General features: G+C 36.4%; 1 protein-coding gene across 2 annotated transcripts in view; it reads left to right on the top strand.

The window, feature by feature from the left end:
• PTAC12 (plastid transcriptionally active 12) overlaps positions 1–21,856 on the top strand; it is a 32,772-nt gene extending 10,916 nt beyond the window's left edge. Inside the window, exons 4-11 of one of the 2 annotated variants that reach the window (XR_016084701.1) lie at positions 9–121; positions 2,166–2,425; positions 13,204–13,325; positions 18,632–18,700; positions 20,503–20,556; positions 20,721–20,822; positions 21,054–21,245; positions 21,719–21,856. Coding sequence is in view for 1 of the 2 variants with exons in the window: in XM_010276734.3 (XP_010275036.1) it covers positions 9–121; positions 2,166–2,425; positions 13,204–13,325; positions 18,632–18,700; positions 20,503–20,556; positions 20,721–20,822; positions 21,054–21,152 (819 nt within the window). In the remaining variant the exon portion in view is untranslated. Of the gene's footprint in view, positions 1–8; positions 122–2,165; positions 2,426–13,203; positions 13,326–18,631; positions 18,701–20,502; positions 20,557–20,720; positions 20,823–21,053; positions 21,657–21,718 lie in introns of those variants that run through there. The other variant, XM_010276734.3, reaches the window with a different exon arrangement.
• Positions 21,857–22,750: the final 894 nt, after the last annotated feature.

Below are 22,750 nucleotides of genomic sequence, written 5' to 3'. Positions count from 1 at the left end.
GTTTGCAGGTATTTCTTAAAGCTATGGCAGAGACTGGGCAAGTAAAGCTTTATGGAGACCAACCAACACTGACTGAGACCTCTCTTTACAGGGCAAGGCGGCATCTATTTAAAGAGGAAAGGTAACACTGTAAAATCTTAATCGCTTTTCTTTTACTCATCTTTTGTGGCATGCTCTTGCATTTTGGTAGAACAGAGATATTTTCTTTGCAGGTAAATGTTTAATACAGGATGACATCCATTATTTCTCAAAAGGAAAAGTTTTATGTGAATCTCCGCTTTTGAAGTTCTTCTTTTTCATGTTTTGGTATATTAGTGGATGGAAAATGGTGCCTTTCCAGATATTTCTTCATGTAGCATGAAAAATGCAATGCAATTTAGGTTGTGATTTAATTTCTATGCAAGTTTATGCTGTATCTTCTGTAGTTTAAGATGTATCCAGTTTAAATTTTACAGTGGGCCCTTTTTTCTCTACTGAATGCTACTGATCTTTGTGGACTTCAGTTGTTTCAACTTTTACCTTCTTTGTTCTGTTTCCCTCTCTGAAAAATAAACAGTGCAATGATAAGAAAGAGAGACCATTGAAGATGCCTTAAATGCAGTTTCCTGGCTATTGATAAAAAAAAAATGCAATTTCCTGGCTGGACAGTTGGAATAAAGGTGTTTGTTCTTCAGTTTCATTGAAAATATGTATTTTTACTAATTTATTTTTATGACAAACACTATATATATTAATAAAAAGAACTTCATGTTATTTATCCAAAAAATATCTGTTTTGGTAAGCGATTTATTGTATTGTGTAATCAGAAAGTAGAAGTGCCAAGGCCCCTTAAGCTATGAACAGTATGCACATAAGAAAAGTCACATTAGGTAATTTCAGTAACAACCTTTTGTTGTTCTCATCTCTAAGAAGGATTTAGAGGAGATTAAGGATTTCAGTCCTATCAGTTTGGTTGGTAGTATGTATAAAATTTTTGCCAAAATTCTTGCATCCTAACTTGGGTAATATTAGGTCATATCATTTCAATCAATCAGAGTGCTTTTGTTAAGTGCTGACAAATGGTGGATGGAATTTTTAGTGGCAAATGAATGTGCAAAAGAAAGGATTAGAAAGATGATGTTGGAGTTGTTTGCAAATTAGGCTTGGAGAGGGTGTCTAATAGGGCGAACTGGGAGTTTATGCACCAAACCATTCAGGGATAGCTGGGTGATGGCTGATCCCCATATATGCATTAGAGTTTTGCCTTTGTTGCTTGGAATTATTAGATGAAGTGGTTAGAGGCTATGTAGAGCCACCCTAGTTCTCTATTATGAGTAATGGCTCCTTAATTGCTAGAGCAGAAGAAAGAGATCACTTACAAGCTTGGCATGCATGATTTATTGATTTTCCAATGACATCATTTTGTTTTTGGAGTCATCACCAAACTCTGGTGAACATCAAGGGAGGCATCTTTTGAAATGATCTCAATTTTGAAGATAAGCTTGAGAAAAAGCTGCTTGTCATGGATATATGTCCAAGATGAAATGAACCTTTTTTTTGGGGGGGGGGGAAGGTTGGCATCTTTCTTGGGGCTCTTCCTAGGAAGAAATCCAAAGTCATCCTGTTTTCAGGATCCAGTAGTTCAGAGGTGTCAAAGATATGTCGTTTCTTGGATGAGGAACTACACCTCTAAGGGGAAGAGTAATTCTTATCAAGGCTACTTTTGCCAGCCTTCTGATTACTAGATTTAGTGATTACCTGCTGAAGTGGCATCCTCAGTTGAGAATTCCTGTGGAATGTTTGGTCTATCTCATTGTTTATTTTGTTGATCTCTCTCTCTCTCTCTTTTGTGTTATAAAGTTCCAAGTTTAACTAATTTAGTTAGTTTGAACTTTAAGCAGTTAATAATTACTGAAGACCTTGCTACACGATAACTGAAGAAAACCCTTTTACTTGTTTGTACTCATACTGTTTACTGTCCTTTGTAAATTTTCAAAGGGTTCTTAAAGCATATTCTTGACAGGAGTCACAGGACAATTATACAACCTATCAAAAGTTTCAATCTTGTGAATGCTTTCTTTCCTAGTTATAAAACTGAAGATGTAGTCATGTAGTTTGGAGATATTTTTCCTGCTGCATTTACATGAATTGGATTTGTCATTAGTGGTTTTCTATATTATCATCAGACTACAATCTGAACAAGAGAGACTGGAAAGAATAGGACCAATAGCATACTATTCAGAATGGGTTAAAGCATGGAAGAAGGATACATCACAGGAGGCTGTGCAAAAACATTTTGAAGAGACTGGTGAAGATGAGAACACCCAACTTATTAATATGTTTCAGAATCAAACAGCTGCAGAATATCGTATCATGATGGGAACAGATGTCCGTATCCGCCGGGATCCTTTAGCAATGCGAATGCGAGAAGATCAAATAAAAGAAAGTATGGATTCTGCTGCCATACCTTTTTCAGTTATCTCTTATTTTATCAGATATCATTCTGTCACCCTCGGTTCTTCTTCTGGTTTTGCAGACACAGAATATGTTTACCATTTTTTTTCTTGAATAATGTAACTATAAAAGCTGATGAGTACATAAGAGGATGTACACATGTATGTGAAATATGTGACTGCAGCCCCATCCTGAAGAGAAAAGAAAAAACTTGACAGGCATAATGCTGTTGTGCTGTTGCTGTAACCCCCCTTGAAAAAAATCTACAAACCATACTAGCTAGATCATCAACACCCAGGTTCATGTTTTTAGGAATTCAAAACAAGGCCATTGGAAAGAAATTTATCTCTAATCTCATCTCAGTAATCCTTGTGGACTGAACCTTGGTTGGAGGTTACAGGGGTATATTTGTAATGTTGATAAAATTTTGGGGACAAAGATGTATTTTTTTATTAATTTTGGTTATTAGGTTTCAAATTATAATTTTCTGACAATTAACAAATTAAAAGGAATTCGAATGGTAGGGGAGAAAGGAAAGCCATGCTGACATGGCATGTCTTGTTTTATTATATATAAATATATATTACTATTATTATTATTATTATATATTATTATATATTAATATATTGTTATTATTTTTTCATGTGTTAAAATATGTTGTACCATATATCACATAGTATGGATTTTTGGACAAACCGGAACCGTTTTTGAAAATGGGTTAGTACAGACCTGTTTAGATCGTCTTCTTCACCCGAGTGATAAAACAAGTTCTACGTTTTAAATATTCACTAATTTTTTTTACAAAATTTTTTAATGGGTCCCCTATTTTATGCAAGTCTTTTATGTAGTATGTGCACTATGCATAGTAAAGGTCTTAACTCATAAAAATTATTAATTTTAACAATATTATTAATTTATCTAAAATGCATTAATACAAAGTTATCTAATAAAGTAAAAAGAATTAAATAAAACAAAATACAACATTAGAACACGGGTTCTATGTGCAATATATCAAACCCATGTTTATTATGTCCAATGGATTTTAAATCATAATATTTAAACTTCTTATTTTTATTAGTGTTTATTAAGTTTGATTGTCAGTGGAATTGGAATGTCTTTAATTAACGTGTTAAGGAAAACAAATTTCATAATTTTTATTAACTATTAAAGATAAATATATTTTAATTTTTACTAAGTTTGATTAATAGTTATTATTTTTATTTGGAAGTTTAGTGGACTTTTATTAACTATTTATATTTTTTCATTTATTAAAATTTTATTTTATTATGTTGTATTACTATTCCCACCATCACTCTCTCTCTATTTCTCTTTCTCTTAAATGTCTTTCTTAAATGTAATAATAACATGCATTGAGATGAGACACCATGGAAAACTCAAAGGTCTCTCTCTCTCTAATAATAATAATAATATAATCTCTCTCATTCACACTCTCTTAAATGGCCTCAAACACGTCTCTCTCTCTCTCTCATTCACACTCTCTCTTAATTGTTTCTCTATAATAGTGTGCAGCTTTATTGATGGCATGATGTAATTTGTCCAATGAAAATTAACAGTGATTATGTTTTATATTTTTAAAGCAAAAGAAAATAAGAAAATGTATAAAAGGAGAAAATAGATAAAGAGCCAATTCTGGTTTCTAGGAGGCTACTTCAACATCTTGAGTTTCATTCGTGGTTGCCTCAACAGTACATTGACTTTCGTAGAGGTTGCTTCAACACCCTTACTTGCAAACTCAAGCTGGGTTCCCCATCTCGAGTTTGAGGGAGGGTGTAGAGTGTATTTGGTTGTATTTGAGCTTTCTTTCAGGGAGCGTGTTGGAGATTATAGGGGTATATTTGTAATCATAGTTGTCAAGGCGACGGCTAGGCGACAAGGTGCCCTTGGAGGTTTGCCTCGCCTAATTGCCAAGCAGTTTTGTACTATGTATTATAAAATACTTTTTTATTCTTTATTTTTTGACATTATAATTACAAAATAGGCACTATTAAACTAAAATATTCATTTTGTGTGTTTATATACTAATTTCTTTTTATTATTTTCTTATTTGTTAGGGTTTAATCAATACAAACATTGCTAAATGCTGTATTGAACCCTCAAAGACTTCAAAACCTGAACCAATAAGTAAGGAAGCACTTAAAATTTTGTCTAATCAACACATTTTCTACTACTACTTTTTTTGCTTTTTTTCCTCTAACAAAAATAAGGGTTCAACCCTTATATTTTTTCAATGTTCTTTTCCTTCTTTTTCTTCTTCTCATTAATATGTTGATTTTCTATACTTTAACATGAACTCTATACTTTTATTATGAAAATTATGAATAATTATTAAGGAAATATGGTTATGGTACCTAGGGAACTACCTTAGGATCTTTGTTTTCTACTGTAAAGAACACTGATGTGGACCCCACTTATGTGGTCCCCACAGTGTTCGTATGGCAGCAATATTTCTGTTAGATATGACAGAAAGAGAGGAAAGGTGGAAGTTAAAATGTGAGTTAGAAGAATTCCTTAGGAAGGAAGAGATTTCTTGGAGGCAAAAATCTAGATGCAAGTGGCTGTTGGAGAGGGATGTCAGTACAAAGTTTTTTCACTCTCTAGCCAATGGGAGGAGAAGAAAGAATCAAACTACTAGGCTAGAAGTGGATGGCCTTGAGATAACCAGGGAGGAGGAGATTATTAAGGTTTTTGTGGGTCACTTTAAGAATGTCTACCAGAGTCAAGGGGAGAGGAGCCATTTCCTCCCAGATGTTCAATAGGGTAGAGTGTCTGAAGCTATGGTTGCAGCGTTAGAGGTGGAGTTTTCTTTAGAAGAAATAAGAGAGGCAATTTTCTCAATGGAAAGGTCTAAAACCCCTAGACTGGATGGTTTCTCTTTATCTTTTTATTAGGAGTGTTGGGATCTTATCAAAAGAGATTTGTTAGAAGTGTTCAATGAGTTCCACATTGAAGGGGAGATTTCTCAAGGTATAAGCTCAACTTTCATTGACCTAATTCCCAAAAAGAAGGAAGCAAAAATTCCAAAGGATTTCAGACCAATAATCCTAGTGGGAATCCTCTACAAGATTATTAGCAAAGGTCTTATCCAGGAGACTAAAAAAGGTGTTAGCTTTGGTCATCTCACAACATCAAGGTGCCTTTGTTGAAGGAAGATAGATCATTGACCAAGTATTGGTAGCAAATGAATGTTAAGTAGAGAAGAGGAGAGGGAGGGGCTTGATGTGCAAGTTGGATTTAAAGAAGACTTATGACTTTGTGGACTGGTCTTTTCTTTTGGAAATTATGGGGAGAATTGTGTTAGGGGAGTGGTGGAGGATGTGGATGAAAGGATGCCTTGGTTCACTGCAGTACTTGATCATGATTAATGGTGTGGCTAGAGATTACTTTCCTGCAAAAAGAGGATTGAGACAAGGGGATTCCCTTTCCCCCTTCCTTTTCACGTTAATTGTTGTATGTCTTAAGTAGGATGATTATGGAGGCTGATCAGAGAAACCTATTTAGAGGATGGAGGATAGGAAGACTTGAGGTGACAGTCACTCATTTGCAGTTTGCAGATGACATCATTTTATTCTATGAGGGAGGCAATCAAGAGAGTATAAGGAATTTGCGTGAGCTCATTACTTCCTTTGAATCACTTTCCAAATTGAAGGTAGATTGGGTAAAAAGTTGTATGGGCTTAACTTGGAAGATGAAAGTTTGAGAGAGCTAGCTGAGCTTTTGGGGTGTGAGGTCAAATTGTAGCCGTTGGAGTACTTAGGGTTACCTTTGGGAGGGAATCCAAGACTAGAAGTCTTTTGAAAGCCAGTGGTGGAGAGGTTTACAGGAAGTTGGCACTTTGGAAGAGGAATTATTTATCCATAGGTAGGAGGATTACCCTGATTAGAGCAACTTTAGCAAACCTAACCTAACAGCCTATTTCCTATCAACCTTTAGAATTCCAACTAGAGTAGCAAGACAATTAAAAAACTTATGAGGGATTTTCACTGGGAACCTGGGGAGGAAAAGAAGGATCATCTAGTAAAGTGGGAATAAACCAACAAAACAAGGGAAAAGGGGGTTTAGGATTAGGGAACTTAGTCCACAGGAATTCTTGTTTGTTAGGAAAGTGGCTTTGGAGGTTTCCATTGGAAAGTGACAAACTGTGGCATAAGGTGATAGAAAGCGTTCAAGAGGTATATCCTATCTTTTTTAATCTTATCAGATTTGATGTGGGTTGTGCTTTTAGAGTGGTTTTCTGGGAAGACCTCTTGCTGGATGATACTCCATTGTGTTCCCTTTTCATTGATTTTTTTTTTTTCAGTTTCAACCTACAAGTTACAATCCATTTCAAATTCCGTTAGCTTCTCTCACTCTAGATTGAGTTGGGATTTGTGTTTCAGATGGGGTTTGAGGGATAATGAGTGTGTCCCTTATTTGTTTGCTTGATACTCGTAGGTCAACTTACTTGGTTCAACCTTTGGAGGACACTAGAGTATGGTCTACTTCTTCTGATGGCACCTTTACTTGTGCTTCTTTCTTAAATACCCTTGTACAAACTCTTGTTGGGGGTGAGAATTTTCCAATGAATGAGATTTGGAGCAAGCCCATTCCACCAAAAGTTCAAGCTCTGTGTTGGGAGGTGTTTCTTGGGAAGGTGAACACCTGTGACATGCTTCAAAAAAGGAGGCCAATAAATGCCTCTCCCCTCATATGTGCATTCTTTGCTCTGTAGATGGTGAATCCCTACCCCATTTATTGATTCATTGCCCTTATGTGCTTTCTGTTTGGGAATCTTTTTGCTCTCTTTTTGGTTGCAGGTGGAGTACTCCCCATGATGTAGAAAGCCTCTTCAGTCCAAATTTCTTAGGCAGCCAACAAAAAGAGGAAGGGTTATGTGGAAATCAGTAAGGGCAGCAGTGGTGTGGACAATATGGTAGAAAAGGAATGCAAGAATTTTCTACGAGAAGTACAGGTCACAAGAAGATCTAGTGGAGGCCATAGAGATAAAAGTTGCACACTGGGTGAAACCACTTCAGCTCTTTCAAAATTTCTCAATTTCTGATATAGTAAGAGCGTGGAATGAAGTGGCACACACTGCTGAGAAGAAGGAAAGAAAGGTCATGGAGTGGAATCCCCAAGCCCCAACAAGATTACGCTAAACTTTGATGGGAGTTCTATAGGAAGCCTGGGTATGGTAGGCATTGGTGGTGTGATTAGAGATTTCTCAAGCAAAGTATTGGCTATGTACTCAGGACCTTTAGGGGAAGGTGATTCTCTAAAGATATAACCGAACTGTGGGGTATTTTTTCAAACCGAACCGACCTGATCGGTTTTTTAAATATCCAAAATGAAACCGAACCGATGCAATTGGTTAACCGGTTCAGGTGGCCTGTTAACCGCGGTTTGGTTTTTCGATTTTTTATGCACTTAAAATAAAAAAAGAACTAAAATTGTTGGTGGTTGCTGTCGGTGTCGTATTTTTCACGAAGATGGTGGATTTTTCATTTCTTTTTTCATTTTTCATGAAGATGGTGGTTGTTGTTTGTGCCGGCACTGGTTGGTGCTGGTGGTTGCTGTCGCAAGTCTAGCAGAGACGTAGAGAGGAGAGGTGAGAGAGAGAGAAGAGAGACAGAAGTCTATTCGACGGGCTTGGTGCTGCCATGCAGCCGTGTTGGTGGTTGGCGTTGGACCGTTGGTGCTTGCTTGCTGGCGAGGTGGTGACCGGCGTTGCCGCTTGATGTTGCGGCTGCTGCCGTGCTGGTGGTTGGCGCGGGCCGCGCGGCCGTTTGGACTCTAGAGTGGGGATTGGGGAATACGAAGAGTAGAAGAACTGAAGAAGAGTAAGAGAAGTAGAGAACTGAGAGAGTGAGAGAGAGAAAAGAGAAAAGTAGAAAAGATAAAAGAGAAAACTGATGGGCAATGGAGACTGTTAGACTGGCAGTCTGGCACTACCGAACTTTCAATTGAAAGTTTCAAACTGGCAATGCCGAACTGTCAGACACTCAAACTGACAGTCTGGCATTGTTAGACTGGCAATGCCGACAGTTTCTCAGACTGCCGAACTCTTTTAATTGAATTTCAAAATAAATAAAAATATAAAATATTATATATATCGGTTGGTTCGGTTGACCGCTGGTTTTTTAAATGGTTAACTGAAACCGAACTGAAACTATCGGTTTTTTAAGAATATCGAACCAAAACCGAACCGACCGGTTCGGTTAACCGAATTTTCGGTTCGGTTTCGGTTGGGTTTTTCCACCGGTTCGGTTTTTTGGTATTTTTTGCTCACCCCTACTAAAGATGAAGTATTAGCTTTGCTACAAGGGTTAAAACTTGCCAAGCAAGCAGATCTTAAGAACTTGGAGATAGAAGGGGACTCAAAAATAGTGATATCTTGGACCAACTCAAGCGGGAATGTTCCTTGGATATACAAACATCTGTTGAGGGAGATAGTAAGCATAGCAACGGGACTTAATGCCTCGTTCACATGGATCAGGAGAACTGCAAATGGAATGGATGATTCTCTAGCCAAACAGGGAGTTCAAAGTTAACAGCTCATTTGGGATTTATTCTTACAATTTCTGGTGCAATGTCTGTTTTCTAATTGCTGTAATTCTGTATCTAATTCTCTTAATTGAATAAAATTCTCATTTTGCTGATCAAAAACAGAAAAAAGGATGTACAGGTGGCTGAAAAGGGACATGGAAAATACTACTGTGGGTAAAGAGGACTGCTAATTCCTTTGCGGATATGCTTGCAAAATAAGGGGTGGGAAGGGAAAGTCTATTTTGGGCTTTGTTGTAATTGATTTCTGTCTTGGGGAGAGTTAAGAGAGTGTTTACCTCTCCCCTTGTACTTTATTGTAACTGTTTTATAATTTTTAATGAAATTATCGGTTATTGATAAAAAAATATTCTATATTTATATACATTTTTATAGATGTATAAAAATAAATATTATTATTTTTAATTTTTCTTTATTTTTGATGACAATATAGTGGACTCCGATTATATTTAAACCCATACTCTGAAGTATTGGACTTGGATTGGGTTCGGATTTGGAATTTCAATAATTGGAATCCCATCCGAATCTGACCCGATTACAGCCCTAATCACAGCAGGCCACAGCAGGAAACTGACCTTGGAGGGAACCAGGGGCCTCCAAATCAACTTATTGGGAAACAAGGTGTTTCTGGGTGTTCTCAAGTGTCTTTCATAGGATCTGACAGTAAATATGCCATTGTTCTCCCATTTCCAGCACCACCCATCCTCCTGCCCTGCTCTTAGAGTTATATTTTCTCAACAGTTTAAGGTCCAGCACACTCTCCATCTCCCAGTCATGCAAATTTCTCCTAAAACTTGGAGACCAAACCACACTGCCCCCACTACCCACCCCCCAAAGTATTTGATGAGAATCTCCCAGAGATGCTTCTTTATTCTCAGCTAACTGGAAAAGCTCGGGAAACAACTCTTTCAGCCATCCTCCATCTCCCACCTTACACGATACCCTTTTAGAGAAAGAGATGCAAGATTTCATTACTCCCTTTCAAACAGTGCATCTGTAAGAAGGAAAAGAGTCTTCAGAGATCCAGTTGCCTCTAGAAACACCAAATTTTGAGTCTATTAGCTTCCTCCACCAAACCTCTCTATCAACCCTAAACTGCAAAATCCATTTCCCAAGCAAATCTATATTGACATCCTTACTCTTTTGATGCACAGACCTCCTTCATCGAAGGGAAGATAAAACTTCAATTTCTCATTGTAAATAACATGGTTTTCTGTCAAGTATTAACCTACTTTTAAAGAACTTTCTTTCCATTTCTCATTGTAAATAACATGGTTTTGCTTTAACTATTATGCCAACAAGATTAAAAATTTACTTGGACCGAGTTGCTAGTTGTTTTGCAAGGTCTGAGGCTGGTAAAAAATCTGAACTATCACCCATCAAAGAAAGAAAAAAAGGTAAGTTAGAGGTGACTACCCTTTACTTTTTGGGTAGTGATGCTTAGCACCCCCAAACTTTTATTTGTGATAAAGTCACCCTTGAACTTTCAGATTTCAACACTTTGTCCCCCTCTGTTAGCATTCTACCAGTTAACATAAAAAAAGATTCTCATGTGACTGTCATGTGCTTGTTAAACATTTCTAAATCCTCACTACCCTTCCCTTAATTTGTGGGACCATTTTGCCCTTACTCTTACATATCTGTACAAATCCTTTAGTTGTGTTTCTTTCTACTTATTTCTCACATTGAGGGTTTTATTTGATTAGGGTTTAGAAGAAAAATGGATGATAAAGAGATTGTTATTTTTGGGTCTTGTTATGGAGACATTGAGGTCTGATTGCTGGGTCCTTTGGTTGCACTTCTTTGGGTGATGTCTTATCACCTTTCTGTTGTATTTCTTTTCCTTTTTTTAATGAACTTTGATCTTTATTCTTCAAAAAGAAAAGAGATAATGTACTTTTCCCTGCCCATTTTCATCATTTTGAATTGTTGTTTTTTTGTCCATATGAATCTTGAAAGGGAATTTTCATAAATTAACTTCCTCCATCAATCCAGTTAATGAGGAGGAGGCAAAGTGTTGGAATCTGAAAGTTTAGGTTCTCTGTTGTAAATGAAAGTTTGGAGGGCTAAGTGTCACTACCCCCCTCCCCCCTCCCCGCCCCCCCCCCCCCCCCCCCCCTTATTATGCATCTTTATTCTTCTTGATATAAAAGATTTTTATTAAAAATAAAGAAAAAATGAGATCCTCCTTCCTCTTCATCCTCCTCCTAACTCCCCTCCTCTTAAGGAGGCTTATGCCTCCTTATGTTTGGGAGGCTTACGCCTCTTGTGTTCTGAACTATGCCTCACGCACGCCTCTAGGTAGTGGAGTGCCTCCGTGTTTTGAAACATTGCTATAATCTTTGTGACAAGTTGGGGATGATTGATATCTATGCCCCAACTTGAGGGGGAGTGGTGTAACCTTAGTTATGTGCCGCAAGGGAACTTTTGTCTTTTATTTTATTTTTATTTCTTATGTTGTCGCCCTAACATATAAATACAAAGTCTGGCGCCGCCAGCTACACTTTTTTATCTCAATCTTCTCTTTTCTCTTCCTTCTCTTCTCTCTTCTTCTTCTTTTTCTTCTTCTTCTTCTTCTTCTTCCTTCTTCTTCTTCTTCTCTTCTTCACTCTCGATCGAAATCAGACTACTTTTCACATTACACCTTTGATGACCTATGGCGGAATTGGGGACTGATGGCAAAAAGCTCAACTGTCAAGGAGAAGCCTGTGATAGAGTGGGGCCCCCCTGAAGAAGGATTTATCAAGTTGAACTTTGATGGATGCAGCTTAGGCAATCCGGGTCCCTCTGGGATTGGGGGGGTGTTCAGAAATGCAGGTGTCACATTTTAGCTTTATTCTCAGGTCCCATTGGAGTAGGGAATGCTGTGAATACAGAACTCCTTGCACTCTTAGAAGGAGTGGAGCTTGCTAGAGAGTTGGGCTTTGGCAGATTACTAGTTGAAGGTGACTCTAAACTGGTAATCGGGTGGCTAAGGGAACCAGAGAAAGCGCCTTGGTCATTTAGGGATGTTTTGCGAAGAATTAAATGGCTAACCACAAGCATTGAAGTAAGGTTTCATTGGGAAGAAGATCAGACAATGAGGTCACTGATTGTTTAGCTAAGCAAGGGGTACACAAGAATCAGTTTTTCTGGGCACAGTTGTAATTTGGTTTTTACTCTTTGAGGCTGCAGATCGCGCTTCTGTGGTTGTAGTGTCCATCTTGTACCTTTCTTTTGCTTCTCTTTAATTTCAATAAAATTCATATCTTATAAAAAAAACCTTCTAATTGAAGGAGACTCTAAATTGGTGGCTGGCTGGATTCAGAATGGGGACAAGACTCCTTGGAAATATAGAAACATTATGAAGATAAAGGTGCCAAAAGTAATAGAAGTGTTGTCACAAAATGGGTTTATAGATCTGCTAATGGGTTGGCATATGCTTTGGCAAAACTAGGAGTGAATGGAGAAGATCTATTTTGGAGTGTAGGAGGAAGGCATTGATGTATAATGCTTCTGGCTTGACCATCTCAGAGATGTTGCCATTTATACATGACTTCTTAATTTAATAAAGTCTTGTTAATTAAAAAATGGCTAAAAGTGTATTTATTTGGTAAACCATTTGTAACAATTTCATAATACTTTCCTTAACTTAGTTTCAGGTTTCCTGTTTGTAAAATGGTTAGCCTATAATGTTAATAGGATTTTCATCATCATCCTTGCCTTATCCCAACTATATGAGGTTGGCTACATGAATCCTGTTTCACCAATCCATCTATTTAAAGCCATATCCACTGTTAAATTATTAGTGCCTAAATCATTTACTACTTCTACCCATGTCCTTTTTGGTCTACCCCTAGCTCTTCTAGCCCCTTTAACTTGTAATAAATCACTTCTAACTGGAGCTGTTGGGGGTCTTCTATGCATGTGACCAAACCATCGTAGTGTACTCTCTTTCTCTCTCTCATTTTATCACCTATTGCAGCTACTCTCCAGGTCCTACATATGACTTCATTCCTAATACTATCCTTTCTATTTTTCTACTCATCCATCTTAGCATTCACATTTCTGCCACACTCATTTTATGGACATGTTGTTTCTTGACTGTTAATAGGATCTTGCTAATTTATATTCTCATCTAAGGTTTTCATTAAAGCTGCCTTGCCTGTTTTTAGTCTTTTTATTTTATTTATTTATTTATTTGTTTTAATTTCTCGTTCTTCTCTACAGTATGGGGTGGAGATCCAGTTTATCCTACTGTGAATTACATTCAAGATCCAAATGAAGTGATTGATTACAGGGGTCCGGATTTCCATGAGCCAACACCCAACATGCTGTCTTATCTTATGGAGGTTAGTATCAATAAATGTTACTGTTATATTTAGTCCTGAAGACATCTTTTGCAATAATACTCTCATGGTTTAAGATGGTAAGTGGATAGGAGCTCCCAGATTGTTATCTATTTATTCCATTGTGGGTTGAATGGCCTGTGGAGATTAAGTTAATCAGGGAGCTCCCAAAGTATGCCAATTTGTTAAGTCATAGTCTAGCTAGGGGGAAGTTTGGTAAATTTTGCATAAGAAACCTGATTCTTTGGTTTGTTTGCAGAATTAGATGTATATTTCACAAAAGGGATACACACTTCACTAGAAGTAACATTCTCTAAAAATATTGATAAAAAAAAAAATTCTCTCAAATGTCATTTGACATCTGTGTGCTTAGTTCAGTTTTGCTGACCTGGTTCATGTACAATGTTAATGGCTGCTTGATTATGATAACACAACTGCATAGGCCCTTCAAAATCCATTCATAACTTTAATGCCAAACCCCCATGAGCTATAGTTCTATACTGTGCCTTAGCACTAGATTTGGCCATGACAAATTGTCTTTGGTTCCTCCATGACACACCCAATAAAGTACAAGTAGCTTGATGTTGAATGCCTATTATCCACTGAACTAGTTCAATCTGCATTGGTGAATGCTTCTAATTTTAGGTGACCATGGTTTGCATATAAGATTTTTTTTCTTTGGGTTTCCCTTCAAATAAGCAAGAATCTGTTCAATTGCTTTAAGATGTGCCACTCGTGGTTGATGCATATACTTCCAACATATAATACATCTGGACAAGTGATGCATGAGTAATAACCTCATAACTAATCTTTAATATTGATCCTTGTCCTCTAACAGATGTCCTTGATCTACACTTATCCATGATTGGTATCAATGGGAGTGGCAATTGGTTTGACACCCCCAAAAATGACTGAGCTCTTTGAGGAGCTCAGCCTCTGGAAATTAGGGTTACAAGCCAAAGGAGAGGAGCCACACACGCCTCAGCTCAGGCGCACACCTTTTGAAAATTTGACGCTTTTTTGCTTTTTTTTTTTTTGAGTCTAGCGGCTGGGACAGGGGCTCTGCCCCCAGATCCCCTGTGCCACGCCCCTTGCCTCGAGGGGCATGGCACAAAGGCAGCTCGTAGAATCAGGAATGTAATATGTCACACTCACATTAGCTACTTGAAGTAATGTAATTGAGAAAAAAAGAGATTGTGGGTTTTATATGCTTGAAAATGTTTTATATGTTTGATTTTATTTTTAAATTTTTATTTGAATATGCTTTACATGTTATGTTTATGTATTTTTATTTTAGATAATAGGTTTTTTAAAACATTTATTTTAAAATTTAAGTTCATGTTTTTATTAATATTATGTTTAACAATTTTTTTTTAATTTTTTTGAATTTGTTTTTGATTTTTTAGCATTTTTTTAATTTTTGCGCCTTGCTTAAAAAGGCGCATGGCTCGTCTTGTGCCTTGCGCCTCAGGTGCAAATTGTCCCCTATGCCTTTTTTGTGCCTTGCGCTTTTAAAACATTGGTCCGGTGTTTTTTATCATACTGTAGATTCATCTGCTGTTGGGCCTGTGTAATAGGTGGGCCTTAAGTGACTTTAGTACCTCATCTCTAGCATATAGCATTTGATCAACTTCTGCTACCACAGCTGTATCCCTCTCATAGGGTAAAATAGATGGGGGATCTCGGCCATATAGAATTTTGAAGGGTGTGGTTTCTGATCATCATTTTTTCTCAAATTTGTGGCCATGTTTCTAGCCAAATGGCTGGTGCCACCTTTGCTACTATTTCTAAAATCACTTTTGCATTACCGGTTCAAGGTGGCTCAGTTGGTGCGATCTCTGGCTGTTTATAGTGGAGAGTAAGGAAAAAAAATCCCTGTCACCAGGGTTTGGGGGGTTAAAGGGTTAAAAATATTGCTCTCTACTTGGGGCCAATAGATGTTGGAGATTCTTTGAGGGCAGAAATCATGGTTGTGATTGAAGGAATCAAAAAAGCGAAGGAGTTGAACATAAGAACATTGATCATAGAAGGGAATTCAAAGTTGGTAGTTAACTGGCTGCAAAAAGATGAGATTGGTTGGTGGAAATTTGTCAATGAAAGAAGGAAGTTTAAGTGTTTAACACAAGATATAGAGATCAAGATGCAGTGGGTTAAATGGAGTGTAAATGCTTTGGCAAAGCAAGGGGTGGGAAGGGATCAACTTTTCTGGCTGTTCTGTAATTTCTGTATTCTTCTGTCATCTTGGAGAGAGCTAAGAGAGTTTCTCTCCGAGGTGCTTATTTGTATCTTTTTCATTAATTAATGAAAATTTCTGGTTATAGATAAAAAAATCACTTCTGCACTTTTGGCAGACTGCTCTCATTCCCTTTCCCTCAATTTCTTCTATAGCAAAGATTTTCCAAACGTCATGAGTCCTCTTGGAGTGGCTTCATTAGCAACACTACCGCTGACACCAACATTTTTTTTTGATAAAACTTGCTGACACCAACATTAGTGCTATTGTATTGTGACTGGACATCAGCACATCGATAGGTGTGCAGTTCACAGTTGTGACTTTGATAAATGCTCTGATACCAACTTGAGTTATATTTGATTGAAGAAGAAAAAAGAGCCACCATTTATGTAGTTGAGGAGGTGATTGGATGGCTGAAAGGCTTCATGGATGGGACAACATTCTCCATTAAAAAACAAGACTGGAAGAGTGCGGTGGTGGCAGATGGGAAAAGGTTTGAAGTTGAGAAGGGAAAATGTGAAAGGTTGGTTTGTAGTGATCATGGAAATGTGTGGTGATAACAGAAAACAGATGCTATGTTTGCCAGAGGGTAGAAAGAGATTAGGGTGGAGAATGTTTGTAGATTTACTACAGGACTTTCTGTTGAATGTGGAACAAAGACAATTTCCAAAACAATGCAATGGTCCAGAGGTCTGACAAGCAGAGCTACCAATTCAAAGAAGGAAAAACCAAAAAAAGGAACACAAGAAGCTATAGTGTGTAGCAAAACAAAAAATCAGAAGATGCTATTAGATGTGGAGAAAGAAGTTTGGGAGATGAAAGTTATTATTACAAGAGCCAAAAAAATTACAGATTGGGGAAGGGTCTTGGAGGCAGTTGTGATGTGGACCCGATCATTACCCTTTGTCCGACAAAGTGGCTGATTCTGTCACTATGACCACCCACTCAGATGAATTCTCAAACTGCCCCAACATACCCAGGTTTTGATCCCCACTAAGGATCTCACTGATTGGCATATCAAAGGCAGCCTGATCCAGCACCTAGTGAAGTGTCATAATCGAGTCTAGGGGTCAGGTGTAACTTTCCAGTTTTGCCCATCTATCTCCAAGGTCCAGGGCAAGACTGGAAATCTGGTCCGGTTCAAGGATTCAAGTAATCCCATGCTGTATGTGCCTCGGGTCTTACCCTGATGGCTGAGACAGGCCATCCCAACACTTGGTGGCACACCAGTATCAGCCTTGGCAGGATAAATCTCCCCAGACTTATCCAACGGCTGTGAACATTTAAAACTAACATGAGTCTCTACAAATGTCCAGTTTTAGGGTTTTACACAGAATTAAACCAAACAACATGAATCAAACATGCACTTTATTTATTTCCACTAAATAACAAAAGTACATCAAAATGATTGAAGCTAAGCGCATACAAAACTGTCTAACATTTATAACAATCTCGATTTAATCTGTTTGTATTTTTAACCAGTTCATTCCACTGCCATGTTTCCTTGCTCTTTTCCATTTTTTCTTTAGATTTTTTTAAAACATTGTTTGTTATTTTATGTGATTGGCCATTTCAAGCCACATATCATTAGCCTTTCCATCTAAATTCCAATTTTCTTCTGTTATTAACATATCTCTTAATTGTGCTAGTTTTTCTCCTTTTAGGTTTCCCACTTAATTCTTAGACACCTATTTTCTTCTCTATTTCTTTTTTATTTCCTAATGTGCACACCTATCACCACTAATCTATGTTGTGGTTAAGCTTTCCCATGGAATAACTTTGCAATTTTTACACATCATCCGTTCTATTCTCCTAGTAAGGAAAACATTTAATTGAGTTATGTTTGATCCACCTTTAAATGTTATCAAGTGTTAATTCCTCTTTTTGAAAAATATGTTTACTATTGCCATATCTTAATCTCATGCAATTTCTAAAATATTCTCCTTTTTCATTTCTCTCTCCAAACCCAAATCTTTCATGTGCCATATCATATCTTACACCTTTTCTTCACATGCTCATTTAGGTCTCTTCCTATCAAATCTTCTCTTTATTTGGAATTTCTTGGATTTATCCTTTTAAGTTTTTTCAAGTTGTCTTGTAATATTTTCTTCTAAACTCTCTTGAGGTGCATAAGCACTAATTATGTTAATGATTTTCTCACTCGAAACAAGTCTAATTAAAATTATTCTGATCTTTATCTATTATTATCATTTATTAGATGTTTAACATTTACAGTTTTGATTTATTAGATCTTTATCTATTATTATCATTACTCTATTTCTATTATTTACCTCTCCAATGTACTGTAATTTGTAGCTATCAATTTCTTTAGATTTTTACCCTTTCATTTAGTTTTCTTCTCAGCATACAACATTAATCCTTTTCCTCTTCATAGCGTCTACTAATTCGTTTTTATTGGACTAACCTCTTTACTCACCCTCATCTAAATGGGTGTATTTGTGGAATTTCACTTCAAAGGAACGTCCTAGCATACCCTTGCCCATTTGATACTACACTTGGGTTAAAGTGTAGCGCATTTTGGGGAATGCCTTAGAACGAGCATGAAAAGACATATTCACAATATTAGATAGCTCTAGCAATTAAATTGGATTGATATGCAGTGTGAAGAATCTCTAAAGGTACTTGTCCAATGATCTAGGTTACCTGCATTTCAGGGAAATGCAAAAATTTATGCATCTTGAACTGTCTAGGTTTTTACCTTAAAATATACTAAATATCCTCTATGATAGTTTGCCCTCTAGTACCGTGGTTATATTTATCTTCTCAAGTATGTAGCATTTTACTTTAAAAGAAAGACCACAGCTGTTTCTGTGGATTTTAAATCATCTTTGCTTTGGAGTTGGTGGAATGAACCACTGCTATTTATGCAATATCAATATTCATCTATGTTCTGAAATGTACATGAGTTTTATTTTTCTGCAAGAAAAATCTGTGGATGAAAAACTGAAACTATTAAAGTGTTGCTGCTGCATATGCTTAATGTGCCATTCAATTATACTTAATTTCTGAGTTCTTCCCCTAACATCATTTTATATTCTTAATCACTTGACTTCAGCATGGAAAAATTACGCCAAGGCCAGAACTTGAGAAAATTCTTGCCAAACAGAAGACTGAAGAACTTGAGGTAATGGAGAGTTGAAATTGAGAAAATTTACTAATTAACTGAATGTATGCCCTATATTGTTCACAAAATGGGCACATATGTGTATTCTAGTAATTTGGTGTTTTTTATTTTCCATATGCTGGAGAATATTATCGAGCAGTTACACCTGTTACTTGCATTTTATACAAGATGCTAGCATATTTTTATCGTACAGCATAGTTTTCAAGGCACCAAGGCAAGGCTAGGCGACAGGGGGCGCCTTGTCGCCTAGTCACCTAGGCGGGTGCCTAGGCGATGGATTTTTTTATGTAAAAAACATAGATCCTAGGGTAGTCTCTAGGTACTATAACCATATTTCCTTAATAATTGTTCATAATTTTCATAAGTATAAAGTTCATATTAAAGTACAGAAAATCAACATATTCATGAGAAGAAAAAGAAGGAAAATAAAATTCAAAAAATATAGGGGCTGAATCCTTATTTTTGTTATAGGAAAGGAAGAAAAGAAAATGTTGTAGTAGTGGTAGAAGAAGAAGAAGAACATATGGAAGAAGAAAATGTGTTGACTAGAGAAAATTTTAAATTCTTCCTTATTGGTTCAGGTTTTGAAGTGTGTGAGGGTTCAATACAGCATTTGGCAATGTTTGTGTTGATTAAACACTAACAAATAAGAAAATAATAAAAAGAAATTAGTATATAAACACACAATGAATATTTTAGTTTAATAATGTCTATTTTATAATTATAATCTCAAAAAATAAAGAATAAAAAAGTATTTTACAATAGAAAGTACAGAACTTTTTGGTAATTAGGCGAGGCAAGCCTCAAAGGGTGCCTTGTTGCCTAGGGGTCACCTTGACAACTTTGCCATACAGTATATAGTGGCATGACTTGTTTGATATGTACAGCTGTGTGATCCACTGATCAATTATGGTGGTGATCTTTCAGTCCAGTGGTGAACAGATAAGATTGTTCTGAGCAATTCAACTTGGGAATGTGGTCATCGGCCTACATCTAGACAATGGAATTCTTTGGAGTATGGTTAGTGGTCCAAAGAAGTTGATCATCCACTTTACTGAACTTTGTTTAACATCATTTCCTTGACAGGCCTGTTGAATTGTGAACCCATTCCCTTTCATATTCAATTTTGTCCTTGCAGTCAACATCTCTGGTACATTTTTCTGTACTAATGACTTGATCAACGTATCAGTATCCAAAATTAATAGGTGCTTGATATGAAAACTTTGGATTCGCAAAACACAGTCACAGACCTATCCTTGCAGTTTATTCCAAAAGTTGTGATAGATTTCCACAATAAAATATTTCATGTAACTGTGCAATATTAAGGGAATGTACCTATAATAATCCGATGGAGAAGGAAAAGATACATAAATAGAATATAAATACTTAAAAACAAGAAACCTTGTAATCCAAGATCTGTTAAGTTCTGTTATATGGTTTCCAAGAAGTGAAGGGAAAAAAACATAGCTCCTCTAAATATAATAAGCATCTTTTTTAATATTCAGCAGAGTGAGATTATGTACTGGTTTCACACTTAAACAACTCTTTTTTAGCTAGACAAAACTAAACAATATCCAGGTTATGTAGTATCTGCATCCTCAACTAAAACTCAAAAAAAAAAAAAAAAAAACACCCATTAAATCCTTGTCCTAACCATATAGGTTCGGTGCATGCCTGCACCTTGCTAGATAGAATTTATGAACATAGAGCTTATTGATGATAAAGAAACTTTTGCAACTTATAAGGGTAAATTTCATACCCTTGTCTTACTAATGTATTGCTTCAACAAAACTATGATACAGATGACAGATATGGATGAAGCTATGGCACGAGCAGTTGATATAGGTGAAAATGATGTGAGTTGGCATGCAACCATATTCTGTTTAAGATCTTCTTGCTTCGTTTTTTGTGTTTGCTTGATGAATTGCTGTTTTGCTTCTCTCATGGGTCTGAAAAGCTTAGGAGGTTCTTTTACCACTTGCAAATTGTTAAGCTGGCAATTGGCATTTATTTGTGACAGGATGGAGAGGAGAGTGATATTGAAGGAGAAGATGAAGTAGAAGAGAAAATTACACGCAATTGGAGTGTTTTGAAAAGTACTCCTGAGCTCCACAAATCAAAGGTGTTTCTATTTTCTGCATTTCTTACGTTGTTTCCAGATGCTGTGGGATTTTTACCAACTGTTCTTTGGTAGTAGTTGATTGTTAGCTACTGTTTATTTGTATTTCTTCCTTTCTCTTCTATATGTTTTATCTGTTCCATAAAAAAGATCATATGCCAAACAAATAAAATCCACGTCAACCACTTTATGCAATGTTTCTAACTACAACATGGTCTATCCTTTTTCTTTTAGGAGAAACCAAAGAGAAAAGATTCGATGAGTCTTGAGGAGGCTATTGATGACTCAGAGAACCTTACTGATTTTCTCATGGACTTTGATGAAGAGGAGTAATTTCTTTCAGCTCAGCAACTAAACTTCCCAAAGTAAGCATTTTCTACTCAGACAAGCTGAAGATTTTTCCACACCGGGGGTTTATCTGAGCAGGTATAGTGATGAAGTTTGAAGTTGTAGATGTAAGATTCCAATTAGGATTATAGTATATCATTGTGTCATGGGTCTATCTTAGTTCTAAGATGTGAGCAGACTAAACTCAATTTTGACAAGGATGCACTATTCCGATTAGGATTATAGTGTATCCTTGTGTCATGGGTCTGTCTTAGTTCTAAGATGTGAGCAGACTAAACTCAATTTATCCAAGGATGCACTCAGATGCCTATTATACAAACTCCAACATGCATGTGAATCTAAATGTAGAGAATCAAGGCTCCTGCGGTTCCACTGGACCATTGGTATGCATACACACCCTATTCACATAATCTTGAACACTGTTAAGAAAAGATATGCATCTGTATGTATATAATATGCTCTAAAGAGAGCAAAGCTTTTTCTCGTTCAGTTCATCCTATTACCATTTGGTGCTAATATTCAACTAAAGAAGAGACGGTTTCATCGACCAGATTTGATGAAATTACAGTCAAGGCTCAAAGTATTGACATGATGCAGCCGATAGAGGCCGGGCTGCATATAGTAAACCGCATGAATACATGAATGCTTCAAAAGCATTCATATCAGATAGGAGGAACATGTAGCCAAAAATTGGAGCAGTTTACCATCTGTCTTGTTGCATTTCATAGTGATCCGAAGGTGGTTTGATCTACATGATTATGGTTTGGCATGTCTTAACAAAACGTATGCTTGTGATTGTGAATCTGATGAGAGCCATGTCACTTTTTACCATAAGAATAAATTTTTTGCTAAAGCAATTTTGGCATTATTTTAGGGGATGCTTACCAATATGAACAATTTTGATTTCAGTAAGATTGGAACTATCTGATACAGTTTTGTATCAAAATGTAGGATTCACTATCAATGCTTCCAATTTTAGAATATTCTGCCATTCAAAAACCCAAGCTTTGGATTTTTAATCCATAACTGATTTCACTCTTGTATGTCCCAGTATTACTTTACTTTGTTGATATAATGTATTGTTCTAAGGATCAAAGTATGGGTATCAAGTATCGTATCAAATAGCTTGGATACAGTTACACTTTGGAAACACATGATATGGAAATGCTTGGATAGCTCGGAAATGCATGCAAATCACATATTACATTAATAACACTAAACCTAAGATGAATTATTTATGAATAAAGTATAAGCACTTGAGAAATTCACATTTAATAGGTTATATGAAGAGAAACATTACAATCAACAATATTGGAACTATAGAACATGGACACATCATAATAATTATCACTCTATTTCAGTTTTTATAATTAAAAGTTTTAATTTTTATTAATTCTTTTGGAAAATTTTATTTATTTAGTATTTTTATATTAATAATAACTAATTTTTCATTTTAACATATAATTATAAAATAAAGCATATAAATTTGTCAAACCAGGTATCGATACATTTCGCATTAGTGTGTATTAAAACGTATCCATTGATACGACATGATATGGCCTGATATGAAGGTGTGCCAATAT

Source organism: Nelumbo nucifera, chromosome 3 (genome assembly GCF_055504915.1).
Source record: "Nelumbo nucifera cultivar China Antique chromosome 3, China Antique-T2T, whole genome shotgun sequence".
Lineage (NCBI taxonomy): Eukaryota > Viridiplantae > Streptophyta > Magnoliopsida > Proteales > Nelumbonaceae > Nelumbo > Nelumbo nucifera.
Note: the sequence above shows the minus strand (reverse complement) of the source record. Positions and strands in the feature narration are given on the sequence as shown.